Genomic DNA, 15,997 nt, shown 5'->3' with positions numbered 1-15,997 from the left:
TTATCAGTAACATATAGGTTAGGTGCATTTGCATCTTGATTTCACACAAATGCATCTCGTATTTGACCATAGTTCCTTCTGTTCTTCTTAAAGATGTAGACAGTTGTACAGTGAGTGTGCCTTCAGGGGGAGGAGTGCACCTGGAGAGATCTAGTGTGTGTGGTGTACATGGGACATGCATCAGTCAAGCTGGGGGACATTTCACTTGCATATGCGATGTAGGATATCAAGGACTCTACTGTCATGAGAGTAAGTATAACTATGATGCATCCATAGACTAATATTTTCCAACAGTCAACGTCCCCGTACATTGTATACTGTGAATTCTCGCATATTCATGAGGGTCGATTGTTTGATTTTGCTGTGTCTAATAATTTATCACGCTAGCATTGCGTCCCTTCGCGTATACATGATAGAACGTTGCATGTCACAAAAGATCGTAAAAATATGCGGTACATGCGTAGCAGTTTTGCCTGTCACATACAATGGAACAATCAGCCCTCATTATTGGGTGAATGAGACTTTGTCTGTTTGTCTCTCTTAAGTCTATGGATGCATCGCTCATATTCAGTTTTGAAAAGAGAAGGGTGCTAACCGCGGCTTCCCCAATTCATCTTGGTGCTGTTTGTACATTTGCAGTCAATTTACCATAGGCTTTGGTCTAGGAGGAGAGTAATCTTATTCTGATCATATCCACTAAAAAAACAGCACTTGGTCAATTCTGAGAACAAAAACACAATGCAAATAGCAGTAAATAAGAAATAAAGAGTCAAGGTTACTCTCTTGTGAACAGCTTGTATCCCCGATATACACACGTTTTATATTTCACATGCAGGAAAAGTGCAGCAAAGTTTTGATATCTCCACAATCAAAGAAACTAAATTGCCAGTTAGTATTTTGATATATGTCAGTGAATCCATGACAACTCCCTGTACATCAAAGTGTCTCCACAAAGTGGTTCAAAATGTCATGAGACTGAAATAACATTGGGGATTATTTTGTTGGTCTTTTGTATAGATGATAAAGTGTTACACATATAATAGATATACCTTTCTTATTATGGTAATTATATGACCTATGATTTTACCGACTGTTCTCACACTGTTTTAACCCTACAGATATTAATGATTGTGCCTTGAATCCGTGTCAGAACCAAGGGATCTGTGTAGATGGAGTCAACTCCTACCGGTGTATATGTCCTGAAGGTTGGGAAGGACACCTGTGTCAACTTGGTAAGTGGAAGAATGGGGCTAGAGTTATATTTAGGAAGGGTCTGGGACTGGGTAATGGAAGTGGTTGCATTTGTGTCAGAACCGATATATCTGCATAGACAGTTTCAATTCCTTCTGGGGTGTATGTTTTCAAGTTTGGGAATTACTTGTGTGTGAACTTGGTAAAGGATGCCTGAAAGTGAACTTCTTTGAGTCTAGTCAATCAGATGAAAATATATATCCTTGAGCTAATTTGATATTTTGCTTAATATTAATTCTTGTAACAAGAAAGTAGTAAAAGAAATTTATATTCTTGTCCAGTTTTTTAATTAAGGGCCTTCCTATTCATAGAAAAACTTAAAATTTACTAAACCCGGCGCGAATAACACACAAAAACGGGCAATTTTACTAATATGTGTGGGCCTTTGAGACAAACTTTTAAATCAAGATGGCCTAAGTAGTGCCTGTTGGTAGTGTTGGGTACTGTTTTATAAATATAGGTTCATCATTATTATTTTTGTGATACTGGATAACTTTTAGTGTTTCATACATCTTGTTTAACAGGGGTAAATGAGTGTGCAGTATCACCATGTCGTAATAATGGTACATGTGTGGACAGGCATGCAGACTTCACTTGTCTTTGTGCAAATGGATGGAAAGGCAAAACTTGCAACTCACGTAAGTAACTCCATCTCTTGATTGAAGTCTTTCTCCCTTTAGCAGTGGAGTTATGGAAAGATGGCTCAGAAATAAGAGTACAATTTTAGTTTGTTGAGTAGTCTCCACAGCAGCTGAAAGGAGTATCCCATCATGCATTGCAGTATATCTGCTTGCTCCATAGCAAATGTATACAAAATATTAACAAGAGCCGTTTAGATAGTGAGAGCTATAGATAGTTTCACAATACTTCAGGGGTCATATTTTTTCAAACAAAAGTCTAAGCTTCCCTGATTTAAGCAAGAAATTGAAAGTTGAAATGAGGGATTTTGTGTACATTTTCTATGACACATTTAGTTCTATTATGGTACTGCAAAGCATAATGGGATACTCTCTTTAGCTGCTGTGAGTAGTCTCACTACAGATGGAGTCATGTTCCACTAATGTAGAACCCCTGATTTAATGGTTTGTTTTATATTAGGATAGAAAGGCTGGTTGGTATTGTCAGTTTACCTGAAGTGATTTTATTTTTCAATCTTGGCTAGGAATGAGTCTGGACCAGCAATATGGGTGCAAAGTCAATCAACAGTCACTCAAGTGTGCCAGAAATTTTGTTTCATTTTTTGACATGGAGTCTGCCTTGCTCCTGTTTTGTATGTAGTGCGGCTGATAGAGCTCCCGATTGATGCACAAGTTCTGTGGGACATCGAAATCGGTTATTTGCATAGTATATAAAATATTAAATACCTCATCTAGTTTTTTTGTGTATAAATTGTATGTCATGCCCGTTGCAAAATTTATGATTGTTTACATAGGTGAGAGCCACTGTGATACAAATACTTGCGGACATGGTGGTACTTGTACAGACTTGGGTCATTCCTATACATGCAGATGTCCTACAGGATGGGAAGGAACTTCTTGCCAAATAGGTATGTAGTCATGGTAAATAATGCACACTTGAATTGCTACCAATTAGTGATCACTGTTTGGTGATCGCTGTTTGCTGATCACTGTTTGCTGATCGCTATTTGCTAATAATTCTAAAGATTAGATTTTACTTTACACTGAAATTACTGCATAAATGATTTACTTTTCAGCTTAGCGGCTTTAAAAAAAGTGCAGCAAAATATAGGCATGACAGGTACTGTCAACCAAAGGGTTCATTCAACGAGTTGAACATCCAGCAAAACTCTCCCTTCAAACTAAATTCTTAGCCTTGTCAAGAGCTCTCAAAGGTTTCCTCCCTAATGATCAGCACAACCCAATGACTGTGTGTAGATGTTGATCGACCGATTTTGAACCTTCTCGTGCATCACAGTGTGTGTCAAATCTTGACAGTATTCCGATATTTAGATTATGACCTTTATATCAGTAAACACATTAAACATTAATATTTACTTACATAGATTGATTGAGCAGTCAGCCATAGGAATACCTGGTGACAATGAGAACATGTGTTTTATATAGTCAATGTGCTACTCAATTTTGGGCGCCTGTATGCATAGCAACTAAGGCTGCCTTTTCAGTCCTTGCTCTTCTGAGTTCTTATTTGCACTGACTGCCTTGCAATTCCCTCTCATAGTTTGGTAAAAGAACATTTTTGCTCTATTTGTTCATTTTGCAGAAACTAACAATGACTGTTCACTGAATCCTTGTGACAATGGTGCCACCTGTGTTCCCACCGGTAGCTCTTATACATGCCTCTGTAAAGATGGCTATGAAGGAAGACGGTGCGAACTAGGTAAGTGAGTGTGTTATGATGACACAGATGCTACTCATCGTGTGTGCTTCATTTGTTAATTATTTATAACATTCGGCCAACTCCAGGCAAAGCACAATAGTGCTCAGAGGCTACTAAATTAAAGGGATGCTAACAAAATATGATGGGACAGGGGTATGGGAAGAGGTCCAATTTTAGAAGCAGGAGGAAACTATAGCACCCGGGAAAAACATGAGAGGACAAGCATGGATCGGCAACCAAACTCACATAATTTCAATATGTTAATGAGAAAAAATAGGATCTTTTATTTGATATCAATTTATTACATGATTATCATTTGATCATTAATAAAAACACTGTAGACTACCAGTATAATGCTGTATAAATGTCAGTAATTCCATAAGAAATTAGTCTCATTTACAAGGAACATTTACTTGTTCTTTTTGCATGAATGCTTCAAAGGGACAATACTTTATGTTATGTGTAATTTTTAAAGAATTTCATTTTTAAAATATATCGGACCAGCTTCCTTTCCTTGCCTCAAATTTGATGATGAATTCCTTTTGTGTGCATTCTATTAGACATTGATGATTGCAGTCATCATCCCTGCTACAATGGAGGCCAGTGTGTTGATGGTATCAACTGGTTTCTGTGCCAATGTGCCAGTGGATTTGCTGGACCTGACTGTAGAACAAGTAAGTAAGCTTACTATATGACCTGCCACAACAAATTAGTATAAAGTTGCAGTCCTGAAATTGGAATAGTTTCAGGTTGTAGACACTAGGTTGCGCCTCTATAATTTGGTTCATCTCAAGTTTGGTAGTGACGTATGTGCGTATTTCGTTCGCCGCAGTATCAAATCGCGCACATAAAGTTAAACACCCTGAGTGTACACGCACACGTACATGGGCGGTTTGTTGACACGCTTACAGCGCAACCGCAAAGTAGCATTGACGTCACTACCAAACTTGAGGTGAACCAAATTAGTAAATAAAAGTCAGATAGTCAGTATGTACTTGACTGGCACCGGTGCACACCAGGCTAGTTGGTCATTGGCAATTTGTTCAAAGCTGTAAGTACATTAACTTGTTATGTTATAAGAAATTCATAGTAACAACATTTATTGTCATCCTTTGAATTTCAGATATAAATGAATGTTCCTCCAGCCCATGTGCTTATGGTAGCACCTGTGTCGATGGCATAGGCTCATTCACATGTGTATGCCCCCCTGGACGGATAGGAACAACTTGTTCAGAAGGTAAACCATTATTAATTTGTTTGTCTTTTGGTGTACCTACAAGGATTCAATTTGGTACAACCACTCTTAAGTTACTAAGCAAGATCATGGTCGTAATCGTAAGTTTGGTGCAACTCCAATTCTATGTGTCACAGACAATACTGGAATTACAGAAAGAGATATTTTAATTTGCATCATTAATGTGTATGATGTATTTGGCTGATTACATTTAGGTGTAAGTTGAGTATATACAGCAAAAATCAGTTTTGAAGAAAAATTCACCAATTTCATTTGATAGATCGTACATTATGACATTACATTGACTACATTTGTGAACTATCCTAATGTACCATGTGCCATGGAATCATTGTACCATATGCTAATAATGTATTTATGTATGTTCCTAACATGGCTGTTAAGATATGTAACTATATTTTGTAAAAAAACTCTTGAATCTGCGAAGAGCTACTGTAACACTCAATGTGATTCATTATTTTACAGTTGTAGGCTTTACCCAGATGCCAGATGATTGCATCGTTGGTCGTCATCATTATCCACATGGATTCACATGGAGACAAGACTGCAATACCTGCAAATGTGAAAATAGCAATGTAGTATGTAGCAAGGTGAGAGAGAATATTAAGTGCCAAATCATATCATTGACCTCTATGTAACAAACTTAGCTCAAAATGTCACCTTCAGTTACACTACACTTACAGAGTAAGTGTCAGAGCTATTCGAAAAGAGAAGGGGACCATGCATCCCCAGTTCTGATATCTGCAATCAATCCTCTGGTCATGCATAGGTAAACTGTGCAGGTATAGCCCTTGTGGCAGTACTCAAAATGAGGTACAGTATGTATATAGGAAGGAGAAGTACATTCAAAGGTAGTTCTATGAATAACTGTGTGTTGACAGGTGAATGCATGATATTCATGATAACTCTGTAATTATTAGGGGTAAGATACAGCAAGATATCAACCTTCCACTACCTTGTTATATCAACTTGAAAAAGAAGTATTACAGTGCAGAAAACCTGGATTGATACTAGTCTCTTAGTTTTATCGTGAAATTGTGTTTACACTGCTATAAAGAACCAGGTTATTGCCTGGGGATATTAAGGGTCATCAAGTGGATATTGATGTGGAGTAGTTAATAAAAAATGTAAAATGTTACAAGTAGAACTTGCATTCACTGATTACAAACGTAGTTGTGTTGCAAACTGCAAATACAAACTTAGTTGTGATCCATTGGGAAGCATCTTGAACATAATACATACACTTGAAACATCTATAATAAATCATGGAATTTGTAAATTTGTAAGGCTAAAAACTTTTATGGTCTACATTATTTTGGGAAAAGAACTTTGTGTCATTGTCTACCAGACAATTGATGTGAAAACATCTTATGTGCAATATGTGAGATCATAGCTGCATTAAACCTCTAAGGCTCTGGGCTAGGAATGTAATAATGTACTTACTCATTATGTTGCTGTTTTCTCCCTAGTATGCAAAAAAGAGCATAATTGATGAAAATTAACAATACCAACTATCCTCTGTATTATTTTTAGTTTTCCATGAGGTGTCAGTAATACGACCTAATTAATGACAATGATTTAGCAGATAAACACTGTAAATACCTGTAGTAATATTTTCCCATCCAGTGAGGTGTATCGAGGCATGAAACTACTCACCTACAATACTGATCCTCAGTACAATGTTATGCAGCAAGGTTAAGACCATAAATGACAGCTTACCTGTATTGTTGCCCCATTTGTCCTGATTTACTCAAGCGTTTAGTATTTGCCACACACCTACACGTGTGGTTTTTGTGGTATTTTGATAAGAGTAGAATGTCTGTGAATGTATTGTATCATGTTCGTGTGATTTTTGACTTTATTATTGTGCAAGACACCTTATTGTGCAAGTCCACCTTCATTGACATCTATACAAATTAAACTGAAAGCCAAATAACGGTCTAGTCACTGACTTCTAGCCTTGGACTGGAAGTGTGGGAAAATTCAATGGTTGATTTACATTTTTATTGTTTTGAAACAAATCGTAATAGATTGCTTGTTAAATGGGGAAATAGATTTCACAATGCCTGCACAATGACCTATATAACTAATGCAGAGTTACTAACCAAATTCATAATTGTCACTTTTTAACTTCTCAATTGAAAAAATAAAAATAAAAAAGATACTACAATTCCCAAACATTTGTAAAAATAAACTGGTTGAATTTTTTTTTTTATGTAAGTTTATTTTTAATTTTTGCCCTTCAAAAACAGGTTCTGCTGCATAGGATGTGCGCACATGGAAGTCATTATACCGTGTCATTCCTCGCTACTTCACGCAAGGAGGTCATGATTAGACAATAATAACTGCGCACCATCTATTTTGAGGTCATTGTGTGAAATCAGAGGGTTTTGTTTTGGGCTGAGGTATTTTTCCGAGGGAGCGGTACGAGGCCCAAAACAAAACCTGACAATTTCACACAATAACCTCAAAATAGATGGTGCAAAGTTATTATTGTCATTCATTACCGTTGTATCTTATTATGAACAAATCAAAATGGCATTTTATATTATTTTATGCCATAAAACGCTGTTAAATATAACCAGTTTTAATTATTGTTGTAACCTACCCAACAAAAAATCGACCAGGCGAATATAACATTCGCGCTGACAACAAGAGCTACCAATCACAGAAGCGCGACGGCATCGCGTAGGCATGTGCGTTAAGCCATAACGCTTAGCTTATACACGCACGCGCGCGCAGAAGTCATTGTTGCGCGTCCGGAGTCATTGTGAGTTTTTCGCGTATATTAATGAGGTTATGAATGGATATCAATAACTTCCGCAATTTGATTGGGATGCACATATGTTATGATACAATGGTATAATACTAATATTCTGAGAAGCTGTATAATCATTGCGCTTGGTGATGTTAATATTTCATATTCTAGAGTAGCTATTTTTCGATACCGTGAAAGTTGAAAGTTTAACCTTTTGCAGGGAATTGGATGACCTTTTCAGGTTGTCCATTTTGTATTTATTCTTTGTGCTTGTAGGCCATGAAATAGTACAATGTAGTAGAACAATAATACAATTGGGTAAAAGTACTTTAGGAAAGTGTATTTTGTATAATGGAATAGTAACAACTAGTTTGTATCATTGTATGACAGACAAAGTGATAACCTGGATAATGCATGTATTTATACCAAGAGAACAATAATATTGTTTTGTTAGACTGCGAGTATTGTATATGAAAGATTTATGTGTGACAAGACTGGTTTATGTGTAAGCCAATATATATTTTGTTTGCTTGGTAGAATTTGATGTATAGTAAAGTTTAGGTAATACAATTGTAATTACCAATATGGAGAAGATTTACGGAGCCCTACTTTTTAGGGGCTAGAATTTCTTGCAGACTACAAAAATTAATTTTCAATTGGGATTTTTGTCATAAATTGGATGCATGAACCCCTGTGAGACTATAATCATCTAAAACCTTTTTTGCATAATCTCAAAAGTCAATAATGTTTGTATGGAATGGATAGATGACAACATAGATGGTCACTTGCAATTGCCAATATTAAAGTACGATTGACTGTTTAATGACTGAAGTATTATAATTTACTATCCGCTGACCTAGAAGGCCCAGGTCAGTGTAGTTTGGCTTTTGAGTTTCATATATAATGAAAGCTGTCAAAAGTGTTGTATAATTTTGCAGTCATTGCCAGCACTACCGTATTTCGTCAAATAGTCGCCCCCCCCTCAAATAAATGCCATGCTATCTTGTGTAGTAAGCTTACCAAGTTGCCCACATGGTCAATAATAGCGTCACTTTTTGGCGAAAATCTGGATTGGAAACCCGGAAGTGAACCAGAAGTCAGTGTTTCTAGTTCATAGTTTGTCATTTTAGCGTGAGTTTTAAGTTTACCTAATGATTTTAACAGGAATTATCGTTCTAAAATTGACCTTGAATAAACGCCACCCCCCCTTGGGAAAATGTAACATTTATTTGACGAAATACGGTATGTTAGCCCTATTGGGTGACTGATTATGGAATGTCTCCCCCATGATTTGTGCCGATTTTGTGTCACAAAGAAACCAACAATTATGAGAAAACTAGAGAGATCATCTATAACCATAAAATGTCATAATTTTGTATCCCAACCAATAGCCTAGAGAAAAATTGGGTGACTTTTCCAAGATTTGCCGCATTTTGCAGGCTGTAAATAATTATGAGCTTAATTTGATAGTGCTCTGTTTGTGTGTATGCATAACTGACATGAATTTTGTTTTGTTATTTTGTTTCATTCAGGTATGGTGTGGTCCATCAGTGTGTCTAGCATCAGACACTGGTACTCATAGCCAGACAGCCAACTTCACATGCAATGATGGAGAAATCTGCGAGTCCAGTTCAGAAGAGAGTTGTATAACAGCTCCATGTGACTTGTGGGGAGTGTGCATGGACAAAGACAGATCGGTGTACCCAAAGAATGAGGACAATCTATGCTATCCGAATGCAACAGTGTTTGCTCCTAGGTGCATTGCATTGACATTGACATTCCATACTACCATGTTACCTGTGGTGAGTAATGTAAATCATTTGGCCAGCATTTTTTTAATTTATTTTAGAAGATGTGCCAATTCACATATTTAAATGCCACTTTTGTATTTATTTATGAAGGTGAAAAAAATCGTTTCTCTAATATAATTCTTTTAATTTGGTTAAAGAAATACCATATGTTATGTGTTTGTTTGTTTTCAGAAGTAGTGACCTGTTTGACATTTACTTGCAGATATGTTGTAATTCAATGATTCCGAAATAAATAACAACAGGATTTTTCAAAAATAACTAAATAATTTGAAGAAAAATTCCCATGCTTGTCAAGCTCACTGTAATTTATGATCTACTGAAGTAAAGGTCAGTCAAAGTGACATAACATTGGTTGACTCAGCCTGCAAAATACAAAAGTTGCCTTTCAAATTATCTTTAGAACTACACAATTTGTGTTAACTCATGGAGCATTTAGTTGTGAAAATGTTGAGAATGAGTTCTCTTAGATATCATAAAAATTAAGGAGTGAGCTTAATCCAACCTTATTTGGGGTCAATTTATGTTTTTTGACAAGCCAGATTAGAGTCTTATGGCAAACATTGGTGGTTTTGTTGGAAAAGCAAATTCACACTTAAAAAATGAGGAGTGTTGGGCGAAAAATGCGCAGCATTTTTCGTCCTTATTGCGATGGGTTTTGGCATACTTATTTCCTCACAGCGTTGCAGAATAAAAATAAAATAATCGTGCTGTCTATGTAATCAGGAAACTACAGAGGCGATAGTGTACATTTAAATTTGTCATTACTACTTCATGTTGATATTCAAGCAGTGCTATAAAGTTGTCTTATCAAGGAATGTGTTTGTATTAAAAGAAATAATTGTTTTACAACTTGGATGAACTAGAATTACTTTTATGCAAATCCGAAAATTGCAACAGATATTTTTCATTTCTTTAAGATTTAGCGGTATTGCCAGATTGAACGTACAGTTGGGCTACATTAATATAGCCTCATTATAGTTTTATTGATACTGGCAAAATACTTGCCTGTATGTGCTTGTTGTTCTGCTATAGCGTATAGAATCTGTTAATGATACTTTAACATGTTTAACCACACAGTCAATTAATTTATGTCAACATGACCTTTTCACAAGGCTGTGTTTATATAACTGAATTCATTTATACAAACACAACCTTGAGTAAATTAAAGAGAGTACTTAAGGGATCTGGAATGGGCGTTTGATAGTATTTTTTGTGGGACATGAGAGCACATCAGACATATGGAATTGCATTCCTAATACTGAAGAATGTCTTTCTGATATCAAATAATTTTCATTTTTGAAAATCACGATCTAATAGGCCTACAAATTTTATGACAAATTATTAAAATTTGATATTTTTCATATTTTTGATATATAACAGTCCTCGAAGTAAATTTTATAAATCTAATGACATATATTCTTAAAGTGTATGTAGCTGGGAGGAAAAAGCCGTTCAATTGAAAAATTTTGACCTTTCATGTTGAAAATATGGACTTTTTTCCCAAAATGACCTAATTTTTTTGTGTTTTGGGAAAAGATCCATATCTTCAATACGAAAGGTCAAAATTTTTAATTGATCGTCGGCTTTTCATCCCCCCTACATACACTTTAAGTAAAAATCATTTATCTTGACACTTCCTCATTTGTTCGCCCTGTTCCTTTTTAAAGGAATTTTTATTTTGTGTTGTTTTAATTGTGTTTCAAATAAATATTGTTTTGTAATTTGAGAGTTGTTTTGGGGATTCAGTGGCAGGGGGGGGGGGCACATATAGAGGGAATGTGCCCCCAATCGATTTGGTAGCAAATGTGCCATCAAATTGGAGCTTACCAGATTCTGCATATGACCGTATCAATCAAATTGTTATCACATGATCAAGTTTAGATTTATGACGGATCATTGGAGTGAGGACTTTCCTTTTGTGTTTTGTGATGTGCATGGTATAACATGATGCGCAGCCCAATTGAAGTATGTAATTTTTGTTCATTTTGTATCTTGCCAGGGTGTATCTGTTGAGTATGTTTGCGCCAATCTTCGTCAGATATCCAGTGCACATAGTGTTACAGATGAATCTTCAGTCATTGTATTGTGTGAAAGGACCAAAGATCAAATCAATGCCATCACAGTAACACTGGTAAGTGATTGCTATGCAAAATGAATTTGGATTTTGCATTTTGACAATGGTAGTGTGAATGGTAACTGTGATATACCTTCTACCTTTTGCATTCTGCTACCAATAGGCAAAAAATTGTCTCAAAAATTGCTATCTTATAAGACAGTAGATGTCAGTTTTATTGGTAAATGATTAAGAATAAAGCTTGGTTCTATGATTCTCCTTTAAGAAACAATATGTAAATGTATTCATTTGTGAGATTCTAACAATTACGCATGATCAATATGCTTGGATTGGATTGTGCTTATAATGCCTATTCATGAGGTTATGAATATTTTTAAATGTTCTTTTGTGTTATGCTATGTACCAGTGATGATATGTAATAATCAAAATATTATGTGTAGCATTGTCAAGTCATATTACTATACTCTGATCAGTTTGTAATAGGCAGGACTCATAACATTGTGGATTGATATAGAATGGTGTTACACACAGCTAGGCGCAGGACCTACACTAACTGTGGTTTGCGCATTGCGTGAATGATGCACGCTTTTGCGAATTTACGCAAGCGAAAGTTTGAACTTTATTTACTCACCCAGTAACAAAAACTGAATAATTCCTGCCTATTACGAGCTAATCATAGTATAGCATTATATATTATATAGATTTAATGTTATTATATTATTGCACCTACAGTCTATGTCAGGATCAGATGATGGCAATGCAGCTGAGGTAGCAGAAGAAATAGCTGATGCAATGGTTGAGTATATCATGACTAAGCCTACTAATGACTCCATCATCCTGGCTATAGCCAAAATTGAGAAACATATTGGACAACAGGTCTTCCAGCAACAACCTGGTGAGTATACTAGGGTGGAGGGAGACAGGCTTTGCGTTATACCCTTGACAACACGACCATGATGGGGGAGTTATGTTGTTTCATACTTTCCTGAAGCCACTCTGACAACAATTTTGCTTAACTGCACAGTCACACCAGAAACGCTAGCGGTGGCAAGCCGATACATCGATTAGTCCACCGCTTTGCCCAAAGCGGCAGATCGCTAGGAGTTGATTTCAAGTCAACTCGGGAGCGGCGCCGCTGTAAACAGAAAACCAGCATTTGGAGGTGCTGAGCGAAAACATTGGCTTTCATATAGCCATGCTGCTGCTGCCACCAAACGGCATGATTAAGCGTCACACTGATCAACAAGGAGCAGCAGAAAGTATGAAACCAGCATTATTGTGGTTGTGTTGTTAAATATACACATTGACTACAGATGGAAATTGTCTTGTGTTTTCACCAGCGGGATTATCAGTTGATTGCCACCTGACTTGGGGGAGTTTTAGCCCTCTCATAATCAAGACTCCATCGAGGGGGGGGAGGGGTGACAGTGAAAAACGCCACCTCTCGCTGGTGAGCTACTAATGAAACTAAAACTCTGCTTCTAGATCTGCTGCTACTTAAATAATCTGCTTCTCAGAAAATGTATCAGGCACATAGAAGAGATCAGTCTATTTATGTTTTAGACCCTCAACAATATGGCTAGTAAATATATCAAATTAATGAGGAAAACACACAGTTATTTGAGGGATAATAAATTTAAACCTAGATAGAAATTTGACTTCCTTCTCATGTTTTTTTTTATCCCATCAGGATCTTATACTGTGATTCTACTTGGCAGCCTGATAGGAGTGCTGGTGACTGTGGTCATATTGGGTATCATCTTATTTGTATGTTATAAACGTAGAAGAGCCCAGAAACCTGTCATAGAAGAGCCACCAATCCAGAACGATGGTGCACAAGACTCACCGGTACATGAAGTGAATCATCTGAGAGCAAGGAACAATGACATAGTAAAGAATGTGATGGGTATTGACCCTGAAGAGGAAAAGAAACTAATATGGAAAGAAGAACGAAGGAAAGAAGCCGACGGAGAAGAGTCGGTAGACTTTGGAGGTTATGAAATACCTTGCACATCAAAATGGCAGCTGAGAAAAGGAAATAGTACTGTGTTGTCAATATTTAAAGCGGAAACAGCTGAAGCACAGAATAACAGACTGGAAATGCTTGAATCCCCACGTAAAAAGTTGAACTCTGAAAGAGAACTTGAACAGATGGTCTGAAAAGCAGAAAGTATGGGCTGGAACTCTTGCTGGCAACTTCACTGTATATAGGTCTTGATGTATATATTTTTACGTGAACGTATCCAAGATATGCATGCCGGCCAGTGGTGGACAAGATGGAGAGTCTGCAAAAATGTAAATAAGATGTTTAAAAAGAGATGTTTATATTTTTCTTTCCATGTGTGCCTTTAAATAAACAGGCATGGCTATTTTGCTGCGTACTGATGAGGGTTCAAGTTGTATTGACGATTATGTATTGAAATGATTATTATGTGGTTGCTAACTGAAAATGTGCTGTTATATGTAGTGTTAGAGTTTAAATGTGATAAGGTGACCAAAATATGAAAAATATACATATACAATCCTAAAAATGTTTATGCACATGATATTGAAGTATATTAGCGTGTTTCAATTGAGCATTCGGAATATTTTGTTCACCGGGAAATAGCGGAGAATGGCGCCTATGGGCAATTTCTATTGGGGATTGTTATCTGGAAAATGGAAGATGTCGATCAGTTTCTATTGGCAAAAGTAATCTCTTGGACGGTATATTCCAGAAAATGGGTCCCAGTAGAAACGCTCTCTGGTGTATCCCAACATCGCATTGGGGTCTTGTGGACCTTGCATTAAATTGGATTATTCCAGTTGAAATCCACACTACCCCTGTGGAAGATTTTGGAAATGTCTGCCACATGGGGAATATGTTTTTCAAATGTAATCGGTCAGAGTTAATCATTTTGACATCCATTCTCCCCCAGTATTATGGCTTTACCTTTATCCACAACTGGAGCAAGTATTTCAAATGGAAGTTACCCAACTGTCTATTCTATTCAAAACTCATACTCCCCCTGTAGAAGACTTTAGCTAAATCTTCCACAGGGGTAGTGTGGATTTTAAATGGAATAGCCCATTATGTGGTTTTGTCCAACATTGAATTGGGTAAACTGGAACAGAGATTAACTATAAATAAGGTGTAGTTAGATTGAAATTTGAAGATACTCTTATGATCTAAAGACAAGACTTTTTTTGTGCATTTAGAAAACGTGAAAGAATGTCAAATGATTGAAAAGTGTACTTGAATATGGACCACTTACACATACATGTACAGTTTATATGTGATGTGGTATGTCAAAAGGAGGCACTTCTGGGCGCGTCTGTGAATAGTGGAACAACCAAAAAACCAGCCAGGGGTGATTTTAATGGAATTTGAGTTTTTTACAAATTAATTTTGTGATGCTATAAATAGTGTTAAAAATGTTGTCTAGAAATTTTGGATTGAAATTTTATCCGCAACTTGCATTTTTTACACTTTCAGCTGTACACGCCAACTGTGGAATTTCATAACTTAGCTTAGGAATATCCAATTTCAACTACAAAAAAAGAAGAAAAAAAGTGCGGAAAAGGACATTATCTGTATTTTAATAATATGTACAAATCTCAAAATTGTCCCCCTGCCCAGAAGTACCTCCTTTTGACATACTACATCACATATGCATGGGTCATAACATGATCAAGGTTTTAGATATGTTTGTTGACTTTGTTGTTTACAGAATTCAACATGCTTAGTGTTTTTGGTAAAGTTTGAAAGATAAATATTTCAAAATTATAGCACTCATGAAAAGTTTGGATCAGGTTCTAGTGATTAAGTCCAGGAGAAATTAAAAAAAATTACAATATTTTTTGTGATTATATTTAATTTGAAACCGAAGCATCATGTATTCATTATATTTTCATAAAAACAAAATTATGTAAGATTGTATTTGTGGTGATCTTTCTTTTGTTCTAATAATCAAAATTATGTGCTGATTGGGCGATGTGATTTGTTTCTTGATTTTTAAGGCAACTATTGAATCATGATCTTGAATGACTGACTTGTACAAATTAGTGTAATTATGATTATTGCATTAGTGCAAATTGATTGAATAGTTTGAATACCGTCATATTTTCCAAAGAGACAAATCCAAGATTAATGTAAACCAATTAACTTGTTTGTGCAGAATGGTAAGTGACATTGTTTTTGCAATTATTGCCAAGGCATATTTACCATTGTCAATGTCTATGCTGAGCATCTCACATGTGCCTTTTCACAAGTTAAATTGGTCTATTCTATTCTATTTGAAATCCATACACTCCCTCCCTATGGAAGACGTGACCTTAATCTCCCACACAGGTGGTGTAGATTTCAAATGGAGTCACCCATTCAGGTAGCCCCATTTGAAATCACACTCCCAACGTGGAAGATGAAGGCCATGTCTTTCATACTAGAATACCCCATTAATGGTTCATAATAGTCTTGGATTCATTGCTTTGATGGAATGATGTTTTTATACTTA

The 15,997-nt window shown here is 36.2% G+C and overlaps 1 protein-coding gene across 1 annotated transcript in view; it reads left to right on the top strand.

The window, feature by feature from the left end:
* The window catches only part of LOC140153378 (protein jagged-1b-like), a 64,009-nt gene extending 48,332 nt beyond the window's left edge, over window positions 1-15,677 (top strand). Inside the window, 12 exon segments of the mRNA XM_072176117.1 lie at window positions 94-249; window positions 1,119-1,232; window positions 1,776-1,889; window positions 2,684-2,797; window positions 3,493-3,609; window positions 4,170-4,283; window positions 4,733-4,846; window positions 5,327-5,451; window positions 9,152-9,421; window positions 11,430-11,561; window positions 12,237-12,399; window positions 13,195-15,677. Of these exon segments, the coding sequence (XP_072032218.1) occupies window positions 94-249; window positions 1,119-1,232; window positions 1,776-1,889; window positions 2,684-2,797; window positions 3,493-3,609; window positions 4,170-4,283; window positions 4,733-4,846; window positions 5,327-5,451; window positions 9,152-9,421; window positions 11,430-11,561; window positions 12,237-12,399; window positions 13,195-13,664 (2,003 nt within the window). The 3' untranslated portion in view covers window positions 13,665-15,677.
* Window positions 15,678-15,997: the final 320 nt, after the last annotated feature.

This window comes from Amphiura filiformis, chromosome 5 (assembly GCF_039555335.1).
Source record: "Amphiura filiformis chromosome 5, Afil_fr2py, whole genome shotgun sequence".
NCBI classification, from domain to species: Eukaryota; Metazoa; Echinodermata; class Ophiuroidea; order Amphilepidida; family Amphiuridae; genus Amphiura; species Amphiura filiformis.
Note: the sequence above shows the minus strand (reverse complement) of the source record. Positions and strands in the feature narration are given on the sequence as shown.